General features: G+C 41.4%; 1 protein-coding gene across 7 annotated transcripts in view; it reads right to left on the reverse strand.

The window, feature by feature from the left end:
• dennd4b (DENN/MADD domain containing 4B) overlaps positions 1–24044 on the reverse strand; it is a 61446-nt gene that overhangs the window by 21522 nt on the left and 15880 nt on the right. For 2 of the 7 annotated variants that reach the window (XM_078171298.1, XM_078171297.1), the window contains exons 1-6: positions 13561–13713; positions 8811–9164; positions 4719–4974; positions 2382–2451; positions 1717–1886; positions 521–762 (exon numbers count right to left, since the gene is read on the reverse strand). In XM_078171298.1, coding sequence (XP_078027424.1) covers positions 521–762; positions 1717–1886; positions 2382–2451; positions 4719–4974; positions 8811–9164; positions 13561–13613 — 1145 coding nt within the window. In that variant the 5' untranslated portion in view covers positions 13614–13713. Of the gene's footprint in view, positions 1–520; positions 763–1716; positions 1887–2381; positions 2452–4718; positions 4975–8810; positions 9165–13531; positions 13714–20924; positions 20999–22954; positions 23091–24044 lie in introns of those variants that run through there. The other 5 variants (XM_078171302.1, XM_078171301.1, XM_078171300.1 and 2 more) reach the window with 5 other exon arrangements.

Below are 24044 nucleotides of genomic sequence, written 5' to 3' on the forward strand. Positions count from 1 at the left end.
TCTTGGAAAACCCAACTTTCTGCTTCCACTTTTTGACAAAGACATTTTCCACTGGTGGCTCCTGTATAAGCATTTTATTGAAAAATTGGACTTAATGACGTCTCTGCAGTTTTAGCACTTTGCAGAGTCATCCAGTGAGCCTGACTGGACCAGCTGGTGTGTCAAGTTCTGGCTCGTGGGCCATATGTTTTTATCTAGACAATACTGTTTATATACATATAGGTTCAAGATGCTTTACATGACACTGTCCTTCTGAAAAGATCCCAGTGTGCATCTCTCCTCTGTCACACTCTCCACACAGCTCTGCCCCACTCACAAGTTCTGCTTCATCGTGTCAGGTGAGCGTTTGTTTGCTAGTTTGTATACCCACGTTCTCCTTGGTAACCTACCTATCTAAGTAGTAGTGCAACCACCTCATCAACTCCCACTACACCACCGCCTTCACCTGACAGATAAATAACTCGTCAATAAAACATCAGCAGACATGATTTAGTCCAAAAAGAAAATTCTGAGCACTGACTTTTCGAGCGGCAGGACGTGAGGTCCGGAGATGGAGTATCTGTAGATGAAGGTGAGGAACTTCTGGAAGACGGTGAAGAAGGGCCAGTGGGAGAGGACGCAGATGCTCTTCTTCACCTGCAGGCTGCGGTTGGTGATCGGCCGCCGGTCGACCACGCTGAGCAGGCCGAGCCTCACGCTCTGCCGCTCCGACAGCAGCTCCCTGGGGAACGACTCGTAGAACTGGATGGCTGCTCCGTAAACCTGCAGGGAGAACGGGGGGAGTTTTCACAGACAGGAAGAGCTTTAAATATATGGACACAGAGCTTTAATGGGTCAAACGCGATCTGAGTCCAGATTCTGAACAGGTAAAGATCTGCTGCGTTCATGTGTCACTTCACGGCTGTACATGTTTCAGGTTGAGCTCATTTTAACTCCTTTATGTCCTGATAGGTAGTTTAATCTACAGCGATGGTGACTGTCTGTTAAAAACACATCAGCTAAGACTGAAATGTCTATTTAGAGCCATACTGTAAATAAAAACATCTTCACATCCTTATCTGGGGCCGGGTCTCGGGGCAGCAGGCCAAGCAAAGCACCCCAGACGTCCCTCTCCCCAGCAACACTTTCCAGCTTCTCCTGGAGGACCCCGAGGCGTTCCCAGACCAGATGAGATATATAATCCCTCCAGTGTGTTCTGGGTCTGCCCCGGGGCCTCCTACCAGTGGGACGTGCCCAGAACACCTCTAACAGGAGGCGCCCAGGAGGATCCTGATCAGATGTTGAACCACCTCAACATGAAGGAGCAGCGGCTCTACTCTGAGCTCCCTCCAGATGTCTGACTCCTCCCCCTATCTCTAAGGCTGAGCCCAGACACCCTACAGAGGAAACTCATTTCAGCTGCTTGTATCTGTGACCTCATTCTTTCAGTCACTACCCAGAGCTCATGACCATAGGTGAGGGTTGGGACGTAGATGGATAGGTAAATCGAAAGCTTTGCCTTTCAGCTCAGTTTCCTCCGGTACAGCACCCGCATCACTGCAGACGCAGCACCAAACCACCAACATGAACATTTAAGTTACGATTACAACACTTGCTTTATTGATCAAATCACACAGTGACTGAATTAATTAATGAATTAACCCTCCAGGAAACTAACTGTTTCGCTTTAAGGGAAATGTGTGTGTGTATACGTGTGTATGTTGCTGCTCCTCTGACCTTGTCCCCGGAGGCGGAGGTGAGGACGAAGGTGGAGAAGACGGGCAGCTGGTACTTGGTGTTCAGAGGCCAGCTCTCCACGGTGACGCCCATCGGCAGACAGAAGACCGGCACCGACTCCGGCAGAGGAAACGACTCCAGGTCCTCCTCCGGGTACCGGCTGATCAGACCTGCAGCACACGGCAGACTCTTTACACTTCAGTTCCAATATGCATAATCATAATAATAATAATTCATAATGTTTTATGCATAGAAATGTTTTAAAAATCCTTTAGAGGTCCAGCGTGTAAGATTCAGGAGGATTCAGGGGTGAGGACTACAGATTATAACCAGCTGAATCTTCTCCTGGTTAGAATTCATTCAGTGTTCATTGCTCAGGAGGTTTTTACCAAAAAACACAATGATTGTTATTTTCAAATGTTCACACAATAAAGAAAACATACTTTTAATTAATAATTAACGTCCTTAAAGGAAAATTCCAGTAATTTTCCGCCTGTGTCTTTCTAACAGGTCATACTAACTTCTACGCGCCATCTCTCTTGATTTGGGCACAACTATGAGTTGAAACACACACTACATTTCCTTAAACTTTGTAACTTTCGCCCCATGTGTGGGGGCTGAGATAACACTACAGTGTGTGGTGCAGAGGAGTGATAGATACTCACTGGCTTTGTAGACGAGAGCGTTGGCTTTGGCCACAGCTCTCTTGTAGCACACGTACAGAGCCGGACCCCACTGGAGACAAACAACAAACACACAGCTGAGATAAACTCGTCTGCAGGGACCAACATATACAGTGCCCTCCAAAAGTATTGGAACAGTGAGACCAATTCGTTTACTTTTGTTGTAGACTGAAAACATTTGGGTTTGACATCAAAAGATGAATATGAGACAAGAGATCAATATTTCAGCTTTTATTTCCAGGTATTTACATCTGGATCTGATACACAACTTAGAAGATAGCATTATTTGTAATGGAACACAAAATTTTTAGGTGAGCAAAAGTATTGGAACATATAAACTTAAAATAGATTAAAGTGAATGAGACTTAATATTTAGTTGCAAATCCTTTGCTTTCAATAACTGCATCAAGCCTGTGACCCATTGACATCACCAAACTTTTGTATTCTTCTTTTGTGATGCTTTTCCAGGCTTTCACCACAGCCTCTTTCAGTTGTTGTTTGTTTTGGGGGGTTACTCCCTTCAGTCTCCTCTTCAGCAGGTAAAATGCATGCTCTATTGGGTTTAAGTCTGGAGACTGACTTGGCCAGTCTAAAACCTTCCACTTCTTGCCCCTGATGAACTCCTTTGTTGTTTTGACAGTGTGTTTTGGGTCGTTATCGTGCTGCATGAGGAAGGATCTCCCAATCAGTTTGGTTGCATCTTTCTTTAAATTAGCAGACAAAATGTTTCTGTAGACTTCTGAGTTCATTTTGCTGCTGCCATCATGTGTTACATCATCAATGAAGATGAAAGAGCCCGTCCCAGAAGAAGCCATGCAAGCCCAAGCCATGACATTCCCTCCACCGTGTTTCACAGATGAGCTTGTATGTTTGGGATCATGAGCAGATCCTTTCTTTCTCCAAACTTTCGCCTTTCCATCACTTTGGAAAAAGTTAATCTTTGTCTCATCAGTCCATAAAACTTTTTCCCAGAATTTTTGAGGCTCATCTCTGTACCTTTTGGCAAATTCCAGCCTGGCCTTCCTATTCTTCTTGCTAATGAGTGGTTTGCATCTTCTGGTGTAGCCTCTGTACTTTTGTTCATGAAGTCTTCTGCGAACAGTAGATTGTGATACCTTCACTCCTGCCCTCTGGAGGTTGTTGCTGATGTCACTAACAGTTGTTTTAGGGTCTTTCTTTACAGCTCTCACAATGTTTCTGTCATCAACTGCTGATGTTTTCCTTGGTATACCTGTTCGACGTCTGTTGCTTAGTACACCAGTGGTTTCTTTCTTCTTCAGGACATTCCAAATGGTTGTACTGGCTATGGCCAATGTTTGTGCAATGGCTCTGATTGATTGTCCACCTTCTGTCAGATTCACAATTTTTTTTTCACCCATAGACAGCTCTCTGGTTTTCATGTTGGTCCCACCTCTAAATGCAGTCTGCACAGGCAAAACCTATCGTACCCAATCTGAAACTGAGCTCAGACATTCAGTGCTATTTATTGTTTGAATAATCAATGTAATTGGGAGACACCTGGGCAACAAAACACACCTGTCAGTCACATGTTCCAATACTTTTGCTCTCATGAAAAATGGGTGGGTTCAAACAAAAGGTGCTATCTTCTAAGTTGTGTATCAGATCCAGATGTAAATACCTGGAAATAAAAGCTGAAATGTTGATCTCTTGTCCCATATTCATCTTTTGATGTCAAACCCAAATATTTTCAGCCTACAACAAAAATAAAGGAATTGGCCTCACTGTTCCAATACTTTTGGAGGGCACTGTATAAAGACAATGCTGGTTTGTTAAAGTATGTTTCATTCAAACAGTTTTACTTTATTTCAGTGAGGCAACTGTTTCATTTTGAACTTTGTTTTCTTTATTTTTAAGCACATTAATCAACATTTCTGTAACGTTTCTGCTGTGCGTTCACAAAACATGTTTTTATAGTCTGTACTGAGGGTACGTACAGAGTTTGGCACACTCCTGAAAAATCTCAAGAGGTTTTTCTGGTTAAATAAAGTTTGAATAAATAAATAAATAAAAAACATTTCTGTAAATGTACCAGTCTTTGTCAGCAGGCTAATTTTCAGCTGCAGCCATCTGACAAGATGTTCCAATCTGAGACAAGCTTCTTGTATGTTTTCCTCCTATCAGTCATTTTAATTTGCTGTTTAAATCCCTCCAAGACTTGTATTGTGAAACATCTACAGGAAGTGCTAAGGGTCATTTCCAGCAGCATGAGTAAATTCCTGGTAGAGTTTCAGAGCTCAGTGCTGAACCATCACTACCTCTCACAATAACAAATCTACAAACCCTCCCAGACATGCTCACCATGCCGGTGTTGAGGTTCTTGTCGACTCTGCAGAAGGTGTGCGGGGCGACCTCTCCTTTGCTGGGCAGCAGGAGGGCGATGTCGGTGACGCCCAGCGTGTGGAGGCCCTGCGAGTCCAGAGCCCGCCGGTACGTCAGGAACACCCGGTGAGCTGTGGGGCCGCCGCCGGAGCTCAGGCTGGCCGAGCGGCTGTAGGGCGTCGTCTCGATGACGTACCAGCCCTGCTTCAGCTGCTCCTTCCCTTCATACAGAACCCTGCAGGGACAGGTTCAGACCAAACAGATTGTTTCATGTGAAAACTCTGTACTGACGTTGGCGAATTCGACCCACAAAAGGTTGGAAAAATATGAAGGTCTGCATTAAAATGTTTCTTCAGCTGCTCAGAAACACATAAAAACCTTTGTGTTACCGTGTCAACATGTTGATTCACTGCAGTGCTGAAAATCTGATAAAAAACATTATCAGCAATTGTGACTTTCTATGACCTTCAGAAGCAAACCAGACCCACAGAGAGAAGATTGACTGTTTCCACATATGTTACAGGTGACAGGTGGGTGCACCCTTTTTCTCCGCTTGTTTCTTGTGTTTCTTTTCTTTGTACCTGATCAGGTGCATCCCTCCTGCCTCCTCAGCATGCAGAGAGTGGAGGAGGGTGGCAAACCTGGTGTTTAATTGTTAATTTAGACATTTAATTAAATTAGCATCATATTCTTAGTTTATCTTTAAAGAAAGCAGTCTTTTTATTAACATTTTGAAGCATTCCCTTTTATCACTACATTTTTGTTTCACTTTCATGTCACTTCCCTCGTCCCCTGAGTCTGATCTAGGAACACAACAATACAGTTATTCCTGATGCCTGTGCTTGGATTGACTCCCCACCAAATCAGACAAAATGATTTACAGGACGCAGGCTGGAGAGCCTACATATATTTTTTTTCAAGCAAGGTTTGGCAGTGAGTCGTATGTTAGCCAGTTAAAACAAAGCAGCAGGAGATTTTTCTTCAGAGAGTTTTATTTTTGACGTTATCTTTTGTTGTTGTGGCTGATACTGTGGCAGCATCAGCAAAGAGAAAAAGAAACGAACAGACTGGAGAGCAGTGATAGAGCACGGGCTGAAACACAAGTCAAACCTGGTCGCAACAGAACTGATTCAAAACTGGTGCGGTTATTGTGCCTCCACCTCCTACACTGGTATGAAAAATGTCTGTTTCGAGGCTGCACAATAAAATCAGCACGTCATCGGTTTCGGCAGATATCGGCTTTAAAATTAACTATCTATATTCTGCACAATGAATGAATATCACAAACACTGAAAAGTATTTCATGTCTCCATCTGCTGGTGGGCCATCATGATAAGAGTATGTATGAATAATATGACGTTAAGTCTGTGTCACTGTGCAGTTATATTTCTGGGAAGGTGCACGTTAGGTTACAGCGTAGGGTTCGTGTCTATGCAAAGTCTATGCTGAAGGTACAACATCGTTTCAACGCAGCAGAATAAACCCCAGTTAACATGTTGATGTTTTGCAGGAAATCATGTGCATGACTTCATTTCTGGAACAACGTTTCCATGGAATCAGCTGTGGGCTACGACCTGAGCCCTGTTTAATTTAGTCTATATTTGTTTCGGCAAATTAGCACCATTAAAAGTTGTCTGAATGATCTATCAGCAGCTCCTGTTGCAGCGTATCCATGCATGAACACACACCTATCAGTGTATTACTGTGGGACAGAAGAAAACTTTTCTCAGGCATGTTCTGCAGCAACAAGGAGCCTCTTTTTAATGATTTGTAAGCAGAGTTTTGGTTGTTAGATTTGCTGATGGTGTACGTCACACTCAATCTAAAAATATGTGTTTCATGTCTTTGTGTTCACATTTGAGTTATGACTCAGAGAAGGAGAATGATTTGTGATGAAAACTGCTCCAATTAGATAAAAAAAAAATCCTGGAAAAACTCAGTGATTCTCTACCTTCCAGCTTCGCTCCTGACGAGATGTAATCTGATTCTAATATAAGAGGATTTCCCTCATTATCCTCCAACAGGAGCGTAATCCTGAGTAATTAAAGAGTTAAACATGAGAGAGACAATAGAAAAGAGTCTGTGTGTCGCTGATGAGAACACGACACAGTCTGCCCACCACTGCATTACATAATCCTCTGGATTATATAATCTTTAATATGCATCACGTGAACTCAACGCTCTGGACCTGATCGTGGTGCGAATGGTTTCTATTCATTTCAGACTGAAACAGCAGAATCATTTACAGAGCGACATGAAGTCTGAGTGTTTGATATTAATTACAACACTTTATTCCTGTGGTGCGACCGAGCTGTGACCACGACGGGTCAGAAGAGGCATCAAGATAAACAGCAGATTGATGACGATATAGGAAATAAACAGAAAGACGTCCTCGATGTTAAAAAACAAACAAACAAAAAACAACAACATATTTTCTCTCTAATGTACCTAATTTCATTGAGGACAAAGTCATGTGACATCTGCAGCCAGCGAGGGGCAGATTATTCTCTGAGCATCACATCATCATTACTGTGGAGGACGGAAGATCCAAAAATACAGTAATAATAATAATAACTTTTATTTATTTAAAATCTAAATAAATAAAGACAAAGCAACTGTTTCATCTGTCAGTGAAGAAGTATTTCACTTTTCCTTAATTTAATTCTTATTTAAAATACATAAAATACTAATGAATCATTTTTATTTATTTTAAACTTAAATACAAAATAATAATAATAATAATAATAATAATAATAATAATAATAATAATAATGATAAATTAAATTAAGAAAAAAATATAATTTCCTGTCACATTTTATTAATTGATTAATATTATTTTTTGGCACATTTAATGGTATATTAATGTATTTATCAAATTATTTATTTATTTTTGCTGTAAGCTTCCGTCCTCTATACATTACAACATAACCCAAAGTTAAAGACATAATATTAGATACTGAGGCTCTGGTCTAACGTTTGGTCTTCAGGTGTACTCACCTGTACAACTACAATTTACAGCTTATTTTATCTTCTGTAAAATGAAAACATCCAATGAAAATAACTAGAGCTGCAAGAATTAGTCAGAAAAGTAATCTGCAACTATTTTTTGATCATTTATTAATTGTTTATGGTAGTTTTTAAACAATAATAAAAGCATTTGATGATTTAAACTTCTTAAACTTTTCTGTTTTTGCTTTATGTTGACTGTTGGAAAATTTACACATTGTGATCACTGCTCTCAGGAATGAGCACCGATTTGTTTCCGATCACAGGATGTCACGAGAACCGATACTTTGGTACAAGTTGATGCCAAAGTGCTGATAATGTGACAGTGGTAGATACTGAGGATGCAAGTCATCTGGCACTGACAGGGCAGCATATACACCTCCAAGTGTGTTATGGGCTGCTGTTAAATGCCAAAGGAAGAAGAAAAAAATGCTTTCCAGCCCAGAAGAACAACAATTACACCTGGAAGACAACGACAAGTGCAGCTTCAGTAACAGCTCTACTTGATTTGTCAAGAAGTGGGGGTTTTTTGTTAGTGGGAACGCTGCAAAGTCTACACTCTGCTACAAACACCAGCAATGTGACAAGGCGCTGAGCATCTAGTCTGAGGCTGCTGTCAGCCCTAGAGTGGTCTCCTTTGGTCTGAATCAGGGACTCATGTTGTTCCAAAGTTGTATAATTGCCTAGAGCTGGTTCGTGTTCTCACGGCAGCATTTACAAGAGGACCAGATCAAATGCCTTGTGTGAGAAAGCTGCTCTTGATTGGTCAGAATTTCCATGTGGGAAAAATCCAGGAAGTAAAGCAAACGTTGAAGAAGAGTACACTTGCAAGATTGAACTGAACCAAACAGGGCAGGTGTGAAAGCACCCTTAACTACATTTCTTCAAAGTCCATCCAATCGCTGTTCAGACACTTCAGAGTCAACTTAAAGCAGGTGGACCAACTGACAGACTGATGCTGCTAAACAGTCAGCCTGGTCTCACCTGTCAGCATCTTGTTTCATGTGTTAAAGCTCTCTACTCTCAAACTGCACATAGAGAACCAGACAGAAGAGTTCATCTCACCCGAGGTCCAGTATGGGCGGTTTGTCCCGTCCTCGGCGGTAGCACAGGTACAGGTGAGGGTTGTTGATGAGGCCGGCACTCAGCTCGGCCGAGTGTCCGCCCAGCGTCCTCTCGATGCAGGTGAAGCCCTCCGGCACTTCCTCCCCGAGCCCACGGGCGATCACCGCCAGGTCCGTCACCGACTCCACTGCTCGGCCCGACAACGTAGAGGAGGAGGATGTGGAGGAGGAGCTGCAGGTTTTGCCATCCTCGTCCAGGGGCTTCCAGTCCCCCGCAGGGTCGAGACCTGCTACTACAAAGTAGTCCACCAGCTGGGGACATTTCTCCTCTGTCATGCCGTCTGTCTGCCCTCCACTGCAGAGAGAAAGAAGATAGAGTCCAAGGTTAATTAATCAAATATCACACATTAGAGAGTTCACACCATTCCTAAATATATGCGGTCAAAGAGACAGGTACAAAATATTAGTTTAAAAAACACAGAGGTTTCAGGTGGTTTTCAGGTGGCAAACCATTTATATCCAAGGTACCCTGGGTGTGTTGGTTGTTGACGTTCTGGGACGCCGCGTCAACTTCAGCCTGTTACATGCATTGTCTGTTTTCAAAATACACTCCTGTTTTCACAGGAAATGTACAGTTTGCATACAGTCTCTTTCAAAATAAAAGCACTACATCGTTACAACATCGCAAATTGATGTTTTTTTCCTTCAACAACACACACACATGGTTGGGTTTAGAAAAAAAGAACAGGGTTTGGCTTTTGAATCTTACAGGACACAAACACCGCTCTCTCAGGTGAAAGACGGTGTTTGTTGGACCCATCCACCATCCATCCCGCCCCACTCGGGACTTTTGACGCCTTAACTTTCATCCTTATCCCGCGTGTTTCCTCCTAATGCTGCTAGGCACCGTTAAACTATAACGGCAACCCGGCCGCATATCATGCTGACGTTAAAGGACGCCTTTTTCGTTGTTTTCTGACACAGCAAGTCACTGCCCAAGCGCCAGGTGCCAAGCACTTCGGAGTGAGACCGGGCTCTGCACAGCAGAGTGCAGATCTCCATGAGGAGGCCGCCCGGGCTGATCGCAGCCACGCTAAACACTTCTTGTGATGAGTTGGAAATAACAATAAACTAGTGTTGTCACAATACCAAAATCTTTGTTTCGGTACCAATACCAATATGAATTTCGATACTTTTTGATACTCTTCGGTACTTTTCCTAAGGAAAAGTCCTTTTGGATACAAACCTTTAGAACAATAAATAGTAGGGGTGTAACAGTACCAAAAAAAATCATGGTTCGGTAAGTACCTCAGTATAGATGTCACGGTTTGGTAACTCAAATGTTCCACCAAGTTCGTGTTGTCTCGTGTTGTCTCCCTTTGCGAGGCAGACTTTCTCTTGTCTTTTTTCACGTGCGCCAGCTGTGAATGTTGATACAGGTGTTGTCATACACACCACTTGCGCAATCTGTGCTCCAATAGGAACAAGAAAGGCGTTTGTGTGCATAAATGAGTAAAATAAATTAACTAAATTAATGAATTGAATCAATTTCAAAGTACCGTTATTTTCCAAATGCAGTATAGTACCGTTTGGAATACTCTAGTACCGCGGTACTATTTTAGTACCGGTATACTGTGCAACACTACAATAAACACTATGAAAAGCTGCGTAAGTGTGACCTTGAAGCTGCAGCCGTGAGCCTTTAGCTCTGCTGAGCAGGCCGCCAAACTATTAGCAACATTTTCTCCAAAACATTTCGCTGATTTTGAGTTGAGTTTTATTTTGTTTATTGTCATTATTTTTTTGGGTTGCTTTGCAGTGTAGGTAGATGATGCCAATGCTGGAACAGCAACTTTCTCTGCAGGATTCTCAACTATTGAATCAGATTTCACTGAAGAGACTTGCATGCACATCCGCTTTTACTGCAACTGCTGTTGAGTTTTTGATATTTTTGTGTCCTGTTGTTTCATGTCGATAAAGTTCACCGAGGTGAGACTGAATTAAAACTGATGAGAGACACTGAAGAAACACAGCAGCTGCACACACGCACACACACACACACACACACACACACACACACACACACACACAATGACTCAGAGGTCAGACCAATGAGTCAAAGCCCTGAATCTCATCAGCCAATCAGAGAGGAGACAGAGCCCACAGCGCTCCTTTAAAATCTGACTCTTCCTTTTTTACCAATATTTTTAGATCTTTACAGAAATCCTCCATTGTACTGTAATCTAGTATCTATGTGCACACCATTTGTTGTCTTATTTTTTGTAAATGTTTTTGTTAAAAATTCTGAATAATTGCTGCCAAAAAGCTAATTTGAATGTAAGAGATATAAATGAGAGACGAATAGAGAGAGGCGAGAGCAGACTGGACATGGTGGTGTTGATTTACAAGATCAATACGTGATTAAACTGAAGAGCAGAGGACAGGCTGGTGTGTGTGTGTGTGTGTGTGTGTGTGTGTGTGTGTGTTATAAAAAAAAAAGGACATGCAGTGATGCTGTGAGATGCTGAAAGCACTCTTATGTAACTGTAAATGTCCTTTGCCCTCTCTCACCCTCCATCCTCTTTCTTCTTCGCTGCCTCTCTCTGATGAAATGTTTACAGAGGCTGAGGGGGAATAAGACAGACGGACAGACAGAGAACCAGACACACAGACAAACGGACAGACAGGCAGACAGATGGACGTGACTGTGCATGAATCATAACAACAGAAACTCTGCGCCATCCTCCCAAATTTAAACCCAAATTCCTTCAAATGTCGAACAGAAATGTCAGATTTTAGGAGCACATGAGTAAATCCTGTTTATGAGCTGTTTGTCCATCACAGTAAATATATTTAAATACACACCTGTCTACAACCTGTTGTCATTATGTAACTGCTCTAACAGCGGCCATCCCAGCTGACACTGGGTGAGAGGCAGGGTTCACCCTGGACAGGTCACCAGACTATCACAGGGCTGACACATAGAGACAGACAACCATTCACACTCACATTCACACTCACATTCACACCTACGGACAATTTAGAGTCACCAATTAACCTGCATGTCTTTGGACTGTGGGAGGAAGCTGGAGCACCTGGAGGAAACCCACGCTGACACAGGGAGAACATGCAAACTCCACACGGAAGGGCTCCCCCACCCGGGATCGAACCAGGAACCCTCTTGCTGTGAGGCGACAGTGCTACCCACTGCGCTACCGTGTCATGTAGGAACTATTTTCTTTCTACAGAACTACAATCAACGACGTTGTCAATCCACAGAAGGAAGTGTGCATCGACTGCTAGCTAAGTGGTTCACTTTCACACTGTGATCTGTAGCCTATAGTTCGGCTTTAGCTTCTAACTATCTTTGTCTTTTTAACCTGTTGTTGCTGCTGAGTCAGTTTGACATCCTGGATACATCCTTCAAACACAGACTGTAGACCCCTCTGTCTGCTTCTCTCTGGAATCACTCTTTCCAAAAATATGATCATATTTCTGCAAGGAGTGCAGTTAGTGACAGTGTGGGCTCCATGCTTAGTGAAACGTCAATTAAAAGCTATGCAAACATGAACTTGAAGTCGCAGCCGTGAGCCTTTAGCTCCAGTTGGCAGAAGGCTTCACTATTCGCAGTATTTTCTCTCCATCTCTGAAACGCTTCGCTGATACTGACAGGAGTTTAATTTCGTTTGTTGTCAGACTCTATTTAGACTCTTTTACATAAGTCTGTCTTGGTGTTTTGAGTTGCTCCGCAGTGTAGGCAGTTGATGCCAATGCTGGAATAGCAACTTTCTCTGCCACCGTTGAATCAGACCATCACCATCTGGTGCTTTTAGCGCAACTAGTTTATGTTCCAGCTCAGCCAAGGAGGACGCTATTAATGTTTACAGCTCGCACTGTCACAACCACGAGCCTCTTGTCCATGTCTAGATGCACATTTGCTTCTGTGCAGGGATACGCTCCCTGTCCCTGTAAGAGTCGGCTTCAACACTGTGCTCCTGGTTTAAAAACGTGACGGGGAGCAGTGTGCAGGGGGTTTTAAGTGGGCGTCCCCACTGTCACAGTTCTGTCTTCATCCACTAATCTCTACTCTTCCAGCACAGAATGCTGTCTCAGATTACAGCTCCATCATGGGTAAATCCCCGCAGCTCGCACACATTCAGCCGACTGAAAAAGAGAAAATTACAACTTGCATTCTGCTCGATTTAGACTCAAACAGCTGAGGACCAAAGACTGCTGCAATTGTGCAAAGACATGATAACACAGGGAGAGGGAACATCTCAAAGCACACAGGGCTTGAAATGTGGCTATAGGATGTTAAACTGGAGCTGTTCACAAAAATCACAATAAAGTCATTTTTGTGGAAAAAGTATCAAACATCTGCAGAAACCTCTCAAATCACTCCTGCAGCATAATCAGCTCCATCCATCCATCCGAGTCTTCAACGAATACCAAACCGATCTCTGACTAATCACACCTCTTGCTTCTGATTAACCAATGAACCGTTTGGTCTAAAAAGACACCAAAAACCTTAAAAGAGGAAATCCCTTTATAATCTAAAGCACAAGTTGTCGTCTTCAAATGTCTCGTTTTGTTTGACCAGAAGTTCAAAACAAAACCAAAATATTCAATTTACTGTAATAAAAGATCAAGAGAAGCATCAAACTCTCACAGTTTAAAACAAATATTAGGCTTGTCGCTTTAAAGAGACAGTTTAAGACTCACTGAAATTATTCGATGATAAAAAGTCATACTTGTCTTGTAACTCTGAGTCAGTAGCTGCTGATGTGTCTGACGGATACAACATTTAATTTCCTTTCCTTCCTATGAACCAGATATTTCTTCCTGCGAGGGGACGGTCGACTCGTCGCTGTCATCAGAGGGTGAAAGTGAGAGACGGATGATAAAAAGGACAGAGCGGAGGAAGTGGAACGAACGAAGGGGGTGAAAGGTCAGATGGCAAACAGGAAGAGGACTGGCAGCCTGCTTCCTGTTCATCGATGACTTCGTGGTGACAAAGCAGCACACGTGATGAAACACACCGCTATCTCCTCAACAACACACAAATCTACAGTTGACTGCAGTCTGTATATCCACAGCCTCTGTGACGTGCACCAAAAACATCCTCACTGTGTACAAGACTTTACTGTGAATCAAGCAGTAACTGAAATTTGAGGCACTTCTGAATATCATCATTTGACTTCACCACTGACGAGTGGAGTCACTGCACTGAGGTATATTTAAGAAAAAGTGGTGTATACTGTGGACATTTTTCATTCTATGGAAGGAAAAAAGGCAGAAGTAAATAGTGCAGTATGAACACAGACTTCAGACATCACTGGACACCGGTACACACTAAACATCCCATACAGTTAGAGGAAATGGTTAAAGTAGAGTAACTGGGACAGGACAAATGGGAGAGCAAATGTTTTGTTGTCAGGACAGATGTTGCTCAGCGATGCTGGAAACAAGACAGTGGTGCTTCCTGATGTTGTGTCAGGATGCCAGGTAGCTTTTTTGGACTGAAACTAGCTGTCAGATGGAAAAAAGTTGAAGACAAACGTTTTGAACCAGAATCAGAAACCAAAAATTGCCCAAACAAAAAGTACCTTAGTGCTTAGGTGCGTAAATGTCAGACAGCCTGTTTCCACAGGGGAGCCATTAACGGTCACCCAGCTATGCTCTGGTCAAAGTCACCAGACTCCATCAACAAAAACAGTAATTTTAGCTCACTGAACATGGAAGCTGCTAAACAACTGCTGCCTCGATGAGTGAATTAGTTTAAGTTATCGTGTGACTTTGGTGAATCCAAACTAACACTTTAAACACCCAAGTCCCACTGTAACACTAACAAACTAACTGATGGAGGCAGCAGTAGATCAGCAGCTCCTGTGTTCAGGGATGTTAAATCACTTCTTTTCTCAATGGAGTCTGGCTTTGAAGAGAGTGATATAACAGCTTTATATTCACGTTAGAAATCAATGTCTGACATTAAAGTAAAGCCGTGAAAATACTCTAAATTTAGTGTACACTTAAACTGATATTGATTTTTTTAGGTGGCTAAAATATGTCTTGTTGCAGACCCCTCCACAGCAGCAGGTTTCAGACTCCAGCCTGCCTCTCCAAACGTGGGGCTTGTCACCCAACATCCACTGTATGTAACACACTGTCTATGGATACGTACCTCATACAACCCCACTTCAAAACATCTGAACTATCCCTTTAAATATAAAACAGAACTCTTCAATAAAAATCATGTTATTATATATGTGTGTAAAAGAGCTGCACTGTGTTTAAAAAGATGAGGACAGAGTGTTCAAACGGTCACAGCATGAAGAATATAAGAATATGTGCAATAAGGATTTGCATTACAAATAGCAAATTGCTCCAGTGCTGTAAAATCATTAAATCTTCATCAGTGAGCCGGTTTATACACAACAGTGTTGTTAATGGTGAAAGCAGTACTCAGATCTTTCACTTAATTACTACTATTACTATTATTATTAGTAATACCACAGTGTAGAAATACTTTGTTAAAACATTAATTTTTACTTAAGTACAAAAGCATTATCCTTAAAATATACTTTAAGTACAAGAAGTAAAAGTACTTTATATGCAGAGTAAAATATTGATGAGCTAATGTGCTCATCACTTTAGTAAAAAAGTGCAATATTTAATATAGAGTTAAAGTATAGAGGTAGGGATCATCAGAGGATCCACAATATGATATTATCACGATACGTAAGTCACGATACAATATTAGTGCGATAAAATATATTGCGATTTAACGCAATTTACTATTTTTAACTCTAAATTATGTCCCCAAAGGGAAAACTTTGTCAACATCTGTTTTATCTAAAGAATAAGATAAAGTTTGTTAAAAGTCTGTTCATCTCACTAAAGTCATTTTAATTGCAGCAAAATGTAGCTAGTGGACTAAAAAGCAATTAATTACATTATTCTCGTAGGTTACCTGAAGTTGAATTTGAATTAGTGATATTAATAATTTATAGAATAAAAAAAAAATCAGTACTTAGAATTATGTGACGACAAAAATATTGCGATACAATGCTGTGTTGATTTTTCCCCCGCCCCTATTAAAGTACAAAGCAGCAGAAAATGGAAATACTCGAGTAAAGTATCTCTACACTGAACTTCAGTGAATGACCTCAGTAACTTTCCATCACTAAGGTGAGTACACGTATTGAATATTAGTGTTCCTCACACTGAGGCGCTCCAGTGTTTCTTAAATAAGGCGGTGAAAGGTCAGTGCCTCAGTGTATCGTCACTGAGGTTTCATCTCTTTTCTGTTCATCCTGTATTCTATTGTCAGAGTAACTAACCTCCGTCCTCTCCTCTACATGCATCTAAACGTCACCTGTTTCTTAAAGTAAACGTCTGCTGTCACCAACATTCACTTCATGTTCCACACAGAGGGAGTTGTCTGCTGAAGATGCAAAAATAAGAAAACGCCATTTTTAGCTGAAACAGCTGATTTCACCACGATCACTTCCCTTTTTACTGGGCCATGTGCAACAATGGAAACCACACACACAGGAAAGCCCAGAGAAATGCACCAGATTTCCTCACTAACAGGGTGCACTACAGTACATCAGTTTACACTGTGTCAGTACATCCAGCTGCTTCAAACACCAACAATTGTTTCTTGTTTAAATGAAACAGAAAATAACGCGGCTGAAACAAATGATTATGATTATGGGTTTATATGTCAATTATATTTTTGATTGATAGATTGTTGAGTCTAAATAGTCAGATAGTCAGTTTACAAAGGTGTAAAACAAAAGCCAGCAAATGCTTTGTTCAACTAAAAACTTAAAATTGTATTTACAGTGACTTTAAAAGCAGCTTGACAACAAAATATAGTGAAGTTACAGGCACAGCCGAACTATTTAAATCACTTGTTCTTGTCAGACCAGATATATATCCAACACTTCAGTATAAAACAGTAACTAATAACAGGTTTCTAAACATCACTGCCCTCTCCCTCAGCGGAGTTCATTAGGCCCCTTTGTCACGTTTCAGTCCCGCAGCAAATGATGACATTATGGTTGTGTACTGGAGCGAGGTCAAGACATGATGTCGTCCGCCCTGAGCTGAGCGGTGATGTAACGTTGGACTGTCTGTGGTTTGGAGTTGACTGTTCAACTGTTTCTTTTAAATGCAGATTCATAGAAGCACAAAACTGTTGGTTTCATTACGTTAAACTAACTAACGTGTCAGTCAGCTGTCTGCTGTTTACTCCGGTCTTCGTGGTGCATTCACGTGCAGTCGGGAGCCAACAACATCAGTGTGTCACTGCTCTAAAACACTTTTCTGTAGATACAATAAAACTTAAATCATCTGTTCACACCCAACGCACCCCACAACCAAGTGTTTTAAAACCCTACGGACTTGTTTTTAATGCCCAGTTCAGACCAAAGATTTGCAACAAGACAAACTAAAAGTTGCAACTACTTGCAGTGCATCGCTCTGTAACGTTCTAAAAACCTGCTGGTTCACAGGAAGTGACCACCATGAGACGGCGTATCGTCTCTAGTCAACAACTCTCTGTGCTTCTGATCTGTAACGTTGACAGGAAGTGACCACCATGAGACGGCGTATCATCTCTAGTCAACAACTCTCTGTGCTTCTGATCTGTAACGTTGACAGGAAGTGACCACCATGAGACGGCGTATCATCTCTAGTCAACGACTCTCTGTGCTTCTGATCTGTAACGTTGACAGGAAGTGACCACCATGAGACGGCGTATCATCTCTAGTCAACGACTCTCTGTGCTTCTGATCTGTAACGTTGACAGGAAGTGACCACCATGAGACGGCGTATCGTCTCTAGCCAACAACTCTCTGTGCTTCTGATCTGTGACGTTGACAGGAAGCGACCACCATGAGACGGCGTATCGTCTCTAGTCAACAACTCTCTGTGCTTCTGATCTGTGACGTTGACAGGAAGCGACCACCATGAGACGGCGTATCGTCTCTAGCCAACAACTCTCTGTGCTTCTGATCTGTAACGTTGACAGGAAGTGACCACCATGAGACGGCGTATCGTCTCTAGTCAACAACTCTCTGTGCTTCTGATCTGTAACGTTGACAGGAAGTGACCACCATGAGACGGCGTATCGTCTCTAGTCAACAACTCTCTGTGCTTCTGATCTGTAACGTTGACAGGAAGTGACCACCATGAGACGGCGTATCATCTCTAGTCAACAACTCTCTGTGCTTCTGATCTGTAACGTTGACAGGAAGTGACCACCATGAGACGGCGTATCATCTCTAGTCAACAACTCTCTGTGCTTCTGATCTGTAACGTTGACAGGAAGTGACCACCATGAGACGGCGTATCATCTCTAGTCAACAACTCTCTGTGCTTCTGATCTGTAACGTTGACAGGAAGTGACCACCATGAGACGGCGTATCATCTCTAGTCAACAACTCTCTGTGCTTCTGATCTGTAACGTTGACAGGTTTGATTTTTTTTTTACTGTTTTTATGTGTTTATTGGTGAAACAAGGACAAATGTTCTGAGCTGATGCGACAAAAAAGCTTTTTCTCAGTGCTTAAACACCAAACACCACTATTCACATGTAATGAACATACCATCAATTTACTGAAGAACAAACTGTACACACGCCAACATCATAGAAACACCTCCATTAACATAATTGTTTTTGGCAGATGGAGGGCAGCTTTGTTTATTTGAACGACACCTGAAGCACAAACAGGGAAACTGTTCAGTCAGGGTTGTACTGTAGTAAAAAGGAAGTGAGAAGCCTGAGAGGAAGTCTTTCTCAACTCTATCAAATGAAGCTGTTATTAATAACAGCAGCAGCTGCTGAAGGCTGCAGCATTCATCCGCTATCAGCTGTGGTGTCCCTTAAACCACTTCTCTGTTTCCAAAACCTGAACAACTCTTTCTTTTGCCATCTTTCCTCATGCTTCAGTCTCACCACCCTGATAAAAACCCAACAGGTTTCCTCAGAAATCAGAGTATTTCTCCAGTTAATGATATTACCGACACTACAGGAGATAAAGTGTTAACACTGGGTGTGACTTTGCTGCACAGTTAAATGAGGAAACAGGGCCACAGACTGTCCAGGTGCAGCCTAATTAAAATGAACTGTGGCTGCTTTCTGACCAGAAAACCAATGTGTCTGCTGAGAGAAACAGAGTCTAGACCTGCATCTGCATTATTTAAGAGTTTTAACTGTCAGCCTGCTGGTTTGACCCTGTAAAAATGCTGCTCCCTCACTCTGAGTGTTCGACTCACAGTGAAAGGCTTCGTCTCTCTGAAAGATTTAACTCATTCTCATACAGTCCAGTATCACAAACTACAATTTTGCCTAAGGGGGCTTTACAGCCTGCACAACATACGACAGCCTCTGTCCTTTTCAACCTCACTTTGGTTTAAAAATATCCCCCAAAAAACCCCTTGACAGGAAAAAAATAGAAGAAACCTCAGGAAGAGATCCTCCCTGGACGGATAGACGAGCAATGTCGTAGATCAACACAATAAAATTACAATACAGACAATCTACATGACTAAATAAGACTAATTAGGAGAAATTCCCTCACACCATTCTTGAGATCTTTTACCTACAACCACCAAAAACTAATCACTTTAATTTTGATTACACGTGGATGTTAGTGCCAAATATGAAGAAATTCCCTTGAGGTGTTATTGACATGTTGTGTTCACAAGGATGGGACAGATGTGTGTGTTCTTAATGGGAGAATATGCCGCTATTTGCTGCTACAGCCAGTGCAGAGACACGAGCCCCGTTTACACTGCACAGTACAGTTATTCACCCTCGCCATTCTTTGTAAAAGGTATGATCGTAGAATGGGTGGACAGAGTTGTCTCACCTTTAAGCTCGCAGCAGAAGTAGTAACAGCACTGAATCAATGTCTGTGTAAAAGGAACAGCCCGCAGGACGGGACGAGTGTGACGTTTTGATGACATGTTATATGTGCGACCCACAGTGGGGGATCTAAAAAGCAGCTGGAAGCAGTTAGCAGCTAACTCAAAGAAAAAGAAGAGCAGCCGGAAATGTCTGCAAATTGGAGCTCTTTTCCCTCCGAGCAGAGAACAAGATCAGCCGCCATATAACAGAGACGGTTAATGATTGTTACCGCCATGTTAATGCTATTGTTGTTGTTCATAAAACGCTGCAGACAAGTATGTTACATGTCATACTAGAGGCCAACGCTGTTGTGTCACGTTCGTTATGCCTGTTTTGATTCTGGGATGCCGGCATGCTGTCTAAACTCACACACATGCTGCTGCTGTTGTTTGGTGCTGTGTAAAAAAGCAAAGACGGTGTAATGAAGGGGCTTTGAAGCGGCTCTATCACACAATCTGTGTGTAAACAAGGCGCCTGGGATGCAGTAGACCTGGAAACACTGACCAGCCAGAGCAGACTGGGCTTTTCTCTGGGAGGGATGTGTAAAGAAACAGGTGCCAAAACAGAGCATCTCAAACAGAGGGAAGTGTTCAGAGGCAGCCTGAGGAAAATAAAGTGCTTTTTGAACATGAACGCATGTAAACATGGTAAAAGAAGACCTTTGCTATAAACATTACTGAGCACTCGACAGTGAAACAGGAATCTGTTCATATTTAACTCTGCACATATTTTGATGCTGAGCTTCCAGTTTCTTTCACCAGTGACTGCTGATTCTTCTGTTCTCATTCAGCTGCTGCTCAGAGGGGTCTTTGTCTCTGTCAGTCTAGTTGAACTGTTGTACGTACAAAACAAATAAAATCAGGTCGTAAGTAGGACTTTCTACGACCTAAAACCATCAAAGACCATTCAAACATACAGAGTCGACCTCTCACACAGCTGACTGGAGCACATCAAACTCTGTGGCAGTACGTTACAGACTTTTTTTGTTGCTCTGATGTAAATAAAATATCACTGATCATGTACTTTTATATTCTGAGTGTGTTGTTGCACCACGCTTAAATACACATTCATCTTAATGTTGCCAGCCCCTACTAGATAATGTATTAGTATAAGTATCAGCCTCTTAGTCATTTACTTTAAGTTATTTAAAAAGCGTCTCTGGTCTTGTTGTCTCATGTTGTCTGTGTGCAGTCCTACCTGAGAAGCTGTCAGAGTCTTTAGCTCTAGTTCTGACAGTTAATTTGAAAACCTGCCACAGGAAGTCAGTGATGCTGTGAGGAAGAAAAATAACAGCGTTCAATTTCCAGTTCCTCAGCAAAGTGAAAAATGATGCTGAGAAAGACACAGCAGCTTTTTACTGAGAACTGAAGGTGAACATCACCACCACAAAAACACTGCAGGGATGTCTGTGTGTATCTGTGTGTGTTTGTGTTTGTGTGGGTGTATCTGTGTGTATTTGTTTGTGTGGGTGTATCTGTGTGTGTGTGTGTGTGTGTGTGTGTGTGTGTGTGTGAGTGTGTATCTCCGTGCGAGATGGTACGGGGGCGTCGTGAGCCACAGTGGCTCTTTTGTCTCCTCTGGGCGTTTCGGTAACACATCAGCATCTCACACAGCAGTGACTGACATCGTCTCTCGACACGTTCAATGAGCACATTATAAGCGACATCATGTCACATGATCGATTCCCACAGCACACAGGAGCAGACACAACACATCACAACAGAAATGCAGAATAATGAGGCTATTGGTACAATTATCATTTAGCTAATCTCTGAACATACTTTTACTTCTTCCTATTTTTAATTTTATTTTACATTTTTTAACTTTGTTTGTTTGTTTTTTACCTTTTATCTATTTATTTGTACTTATTTCTGTCTTTGTTAATATATGAAATGACTGAATCTGGTAAGTTAACCCTTTGAAACCTGAGCAAATTGTCTTGATTTCTTTTAAAACATGGGAAGGCAGCAATGAGCAAGGAAAGAAGAAATTACCAAACAAAGTAACAAGAAAGCAGTAAAAATAAATAAATAAATAAAATTACAAATAAAACAACAACAAAAAAAACAAAAAACAAGCAAACAAGGAAATGACCTGGGAAATTATATAAATGATAATAATTCTGCAACATAATTAAAAAATGTAATAATAATAATAATAATTAGAAATAAATTTTCCCAAGCTTTTTTCTTTTTTCAAAAAAAATTCTACATCAATCTTTTTTTTTTTTTTTTTTTTTGGCAATTTGTGGGACACATCTTACCAAGTTGCTCACTGCCTTTTTTTTTTACCATGTTTATGAAAGAAATGGCATCAGTTTGCTCTGAAGTTCAAAGGTTTAAATACTTGCGAACGGCATATGAAAGTAGCACAAGAATAATGATGTCATTCTGGGTTTCCAAAAATATCTGCTGGTCACAGCAGCTTAAAGATGGTTTTCTTTGTTTCATAATAATACAAGCTTCATCTCTTATTTCCCCATTATTATTATTATTATTATTATTATTATTATTATTATCATCATTATTGTTATTATTAAATTATTGTGTTATTCATTAATTTTTTCACAGCTTGGCGCAATCACCTACATTTTTAAAAAAAAATTCTTAATGTCGCAGAGACGTAGAGCCACATGTAGAAACAAGGCAACGCACATTAAGAGCACTGAAGATCGACAAAGTTTAATTAAACCACTGGAAAATTGTATGTTTGAGAAACAGGACGTGTGACCAGAGTCGACTGACCAATCATAAAGTGATCGCTCAGCGTTAATTATCTCCATCAGATGTTTCATCATCAGAATGTGAGTATTTTCATCACTTCCCTCACGTAACGCTTCATTCAGGAGAAACAACAGTCTGTGGTCACATCACAAAGTGCACGTGTCACTGCGCATTCATTAAACTGCACTCAACAAACAAGCACAGCTCACAGCGCTGACGAACATCACGGTCAATGTTTTTTGTTTTACAGCAGAGTTTAAAAATTATACAGAGAAGATGGAGCAGAGCTCAGGTTGTTTGATATTATGAGGGATTATAGGACATTATAGTCTGAACATAAAACATATTCTTATATTATTATGACAAATACATAAGACTAAAAATAATAAGTACTGAAAACAACTCTTAGTTGCAGCCTTATAAGATGCAGCTCTTCTAACAAATACTAAAAAGCTCCAGTCAACAGTGAAACCACTAACTTCTTCTGTGAAAGTCAAAACTTACCATAAGATGTTCGGCCTCAAATAACTACTGTCTCAGAAACACAAACAGGACGGGAACATGTTTGTCCTCACATGTGAAGACACAGAAGCCAGGTTTGTGAATGCCACAGAGAAAAACAACAGACCCACCCACATAGGAAAAAAACAAATGAGATGTAAATAATGAGCTATATTATCACTTTGCCACCCGGCAGCTGTTCCTGTAAACTGCAGGTGAGGAAGTGAAAATGATTTTTTCATTGACTTGAAGGAGCAAAGAAAAGCCTCTGCTTACAAGGACTTGCGGTCTGACAACATCTTTTAGTTTCGGTATCATTCACCACTCGAGTTGTTTGGTGAGTCGTTACTTTGCCTGCAGGCCAACCAAAGTGTGGGTGCTCAGCTAACTTTCATTTTAAATACACGTTAGGGGGAATTCCACCAGTGATGCATTCAGCCACCAACAAACACTAAGTATAACTGTACATATCTGAGGTAATATTACTCCTTATGCTTTATGCTTCTACTGCTCCACATCTCAGAGGTAAATAATGTACTTTTTACTGCACTGCATTTATCTGACAGCTTCAGTTACTAACAAAGGAAAATTTTTGCACACAAAACATTAACATGTAAAAGTACATCAGCAACCATTAGTCCATGTAGCAATGAGTCCACTGACAGAAAATGAATGTGAAACTATCTTCATCTTTCATGCAAAAACATTTCATGGTTTCAGCTTCACAAACTTTTTATTTAAATAATGTTAATAGTTGTAATGCCTCAGTCAGGCTGGGGAGGTGTGACCGTAATACGGTATACCACTGAGTACCGTCAAAAATACAGAACCTCCTCTTTCTGATAAACTCATGTTGTGCAGTGCACAATCAAAGGTCAGTGTCCACTGGTGGATCAGGCAGCCGGGCTGACAGACAGTGTGGGGATAACATGACAGGACTGTAAACAGCCGACCTGCAACAGTAGAGAGACTGCGGGGAAAACATCACAAACTCTGTGAATCAAGGGTTGATTTGGACCAAACAAGAGTTGGTGATTGTCTGAACAGTTGACCAACCAACTAGATAATTAACAAGACTAAAGCAAGGTTTGTG

The sequence above is a fragment of the Epinephelus lanceolatus genome, chromosome 10 (assembly GCF_041903045.1).
Source record: "Epinephelus lanceolatus isolate andai-2023 chromosome 10, ASM4190304v1, whole genome shotgun sequence".
NCBI lineage: Eukaryota > Metazoa > Chordata > Actinopteri > Perciformes > Serranidae > Epinephelus > Epinephelus lanceolatus.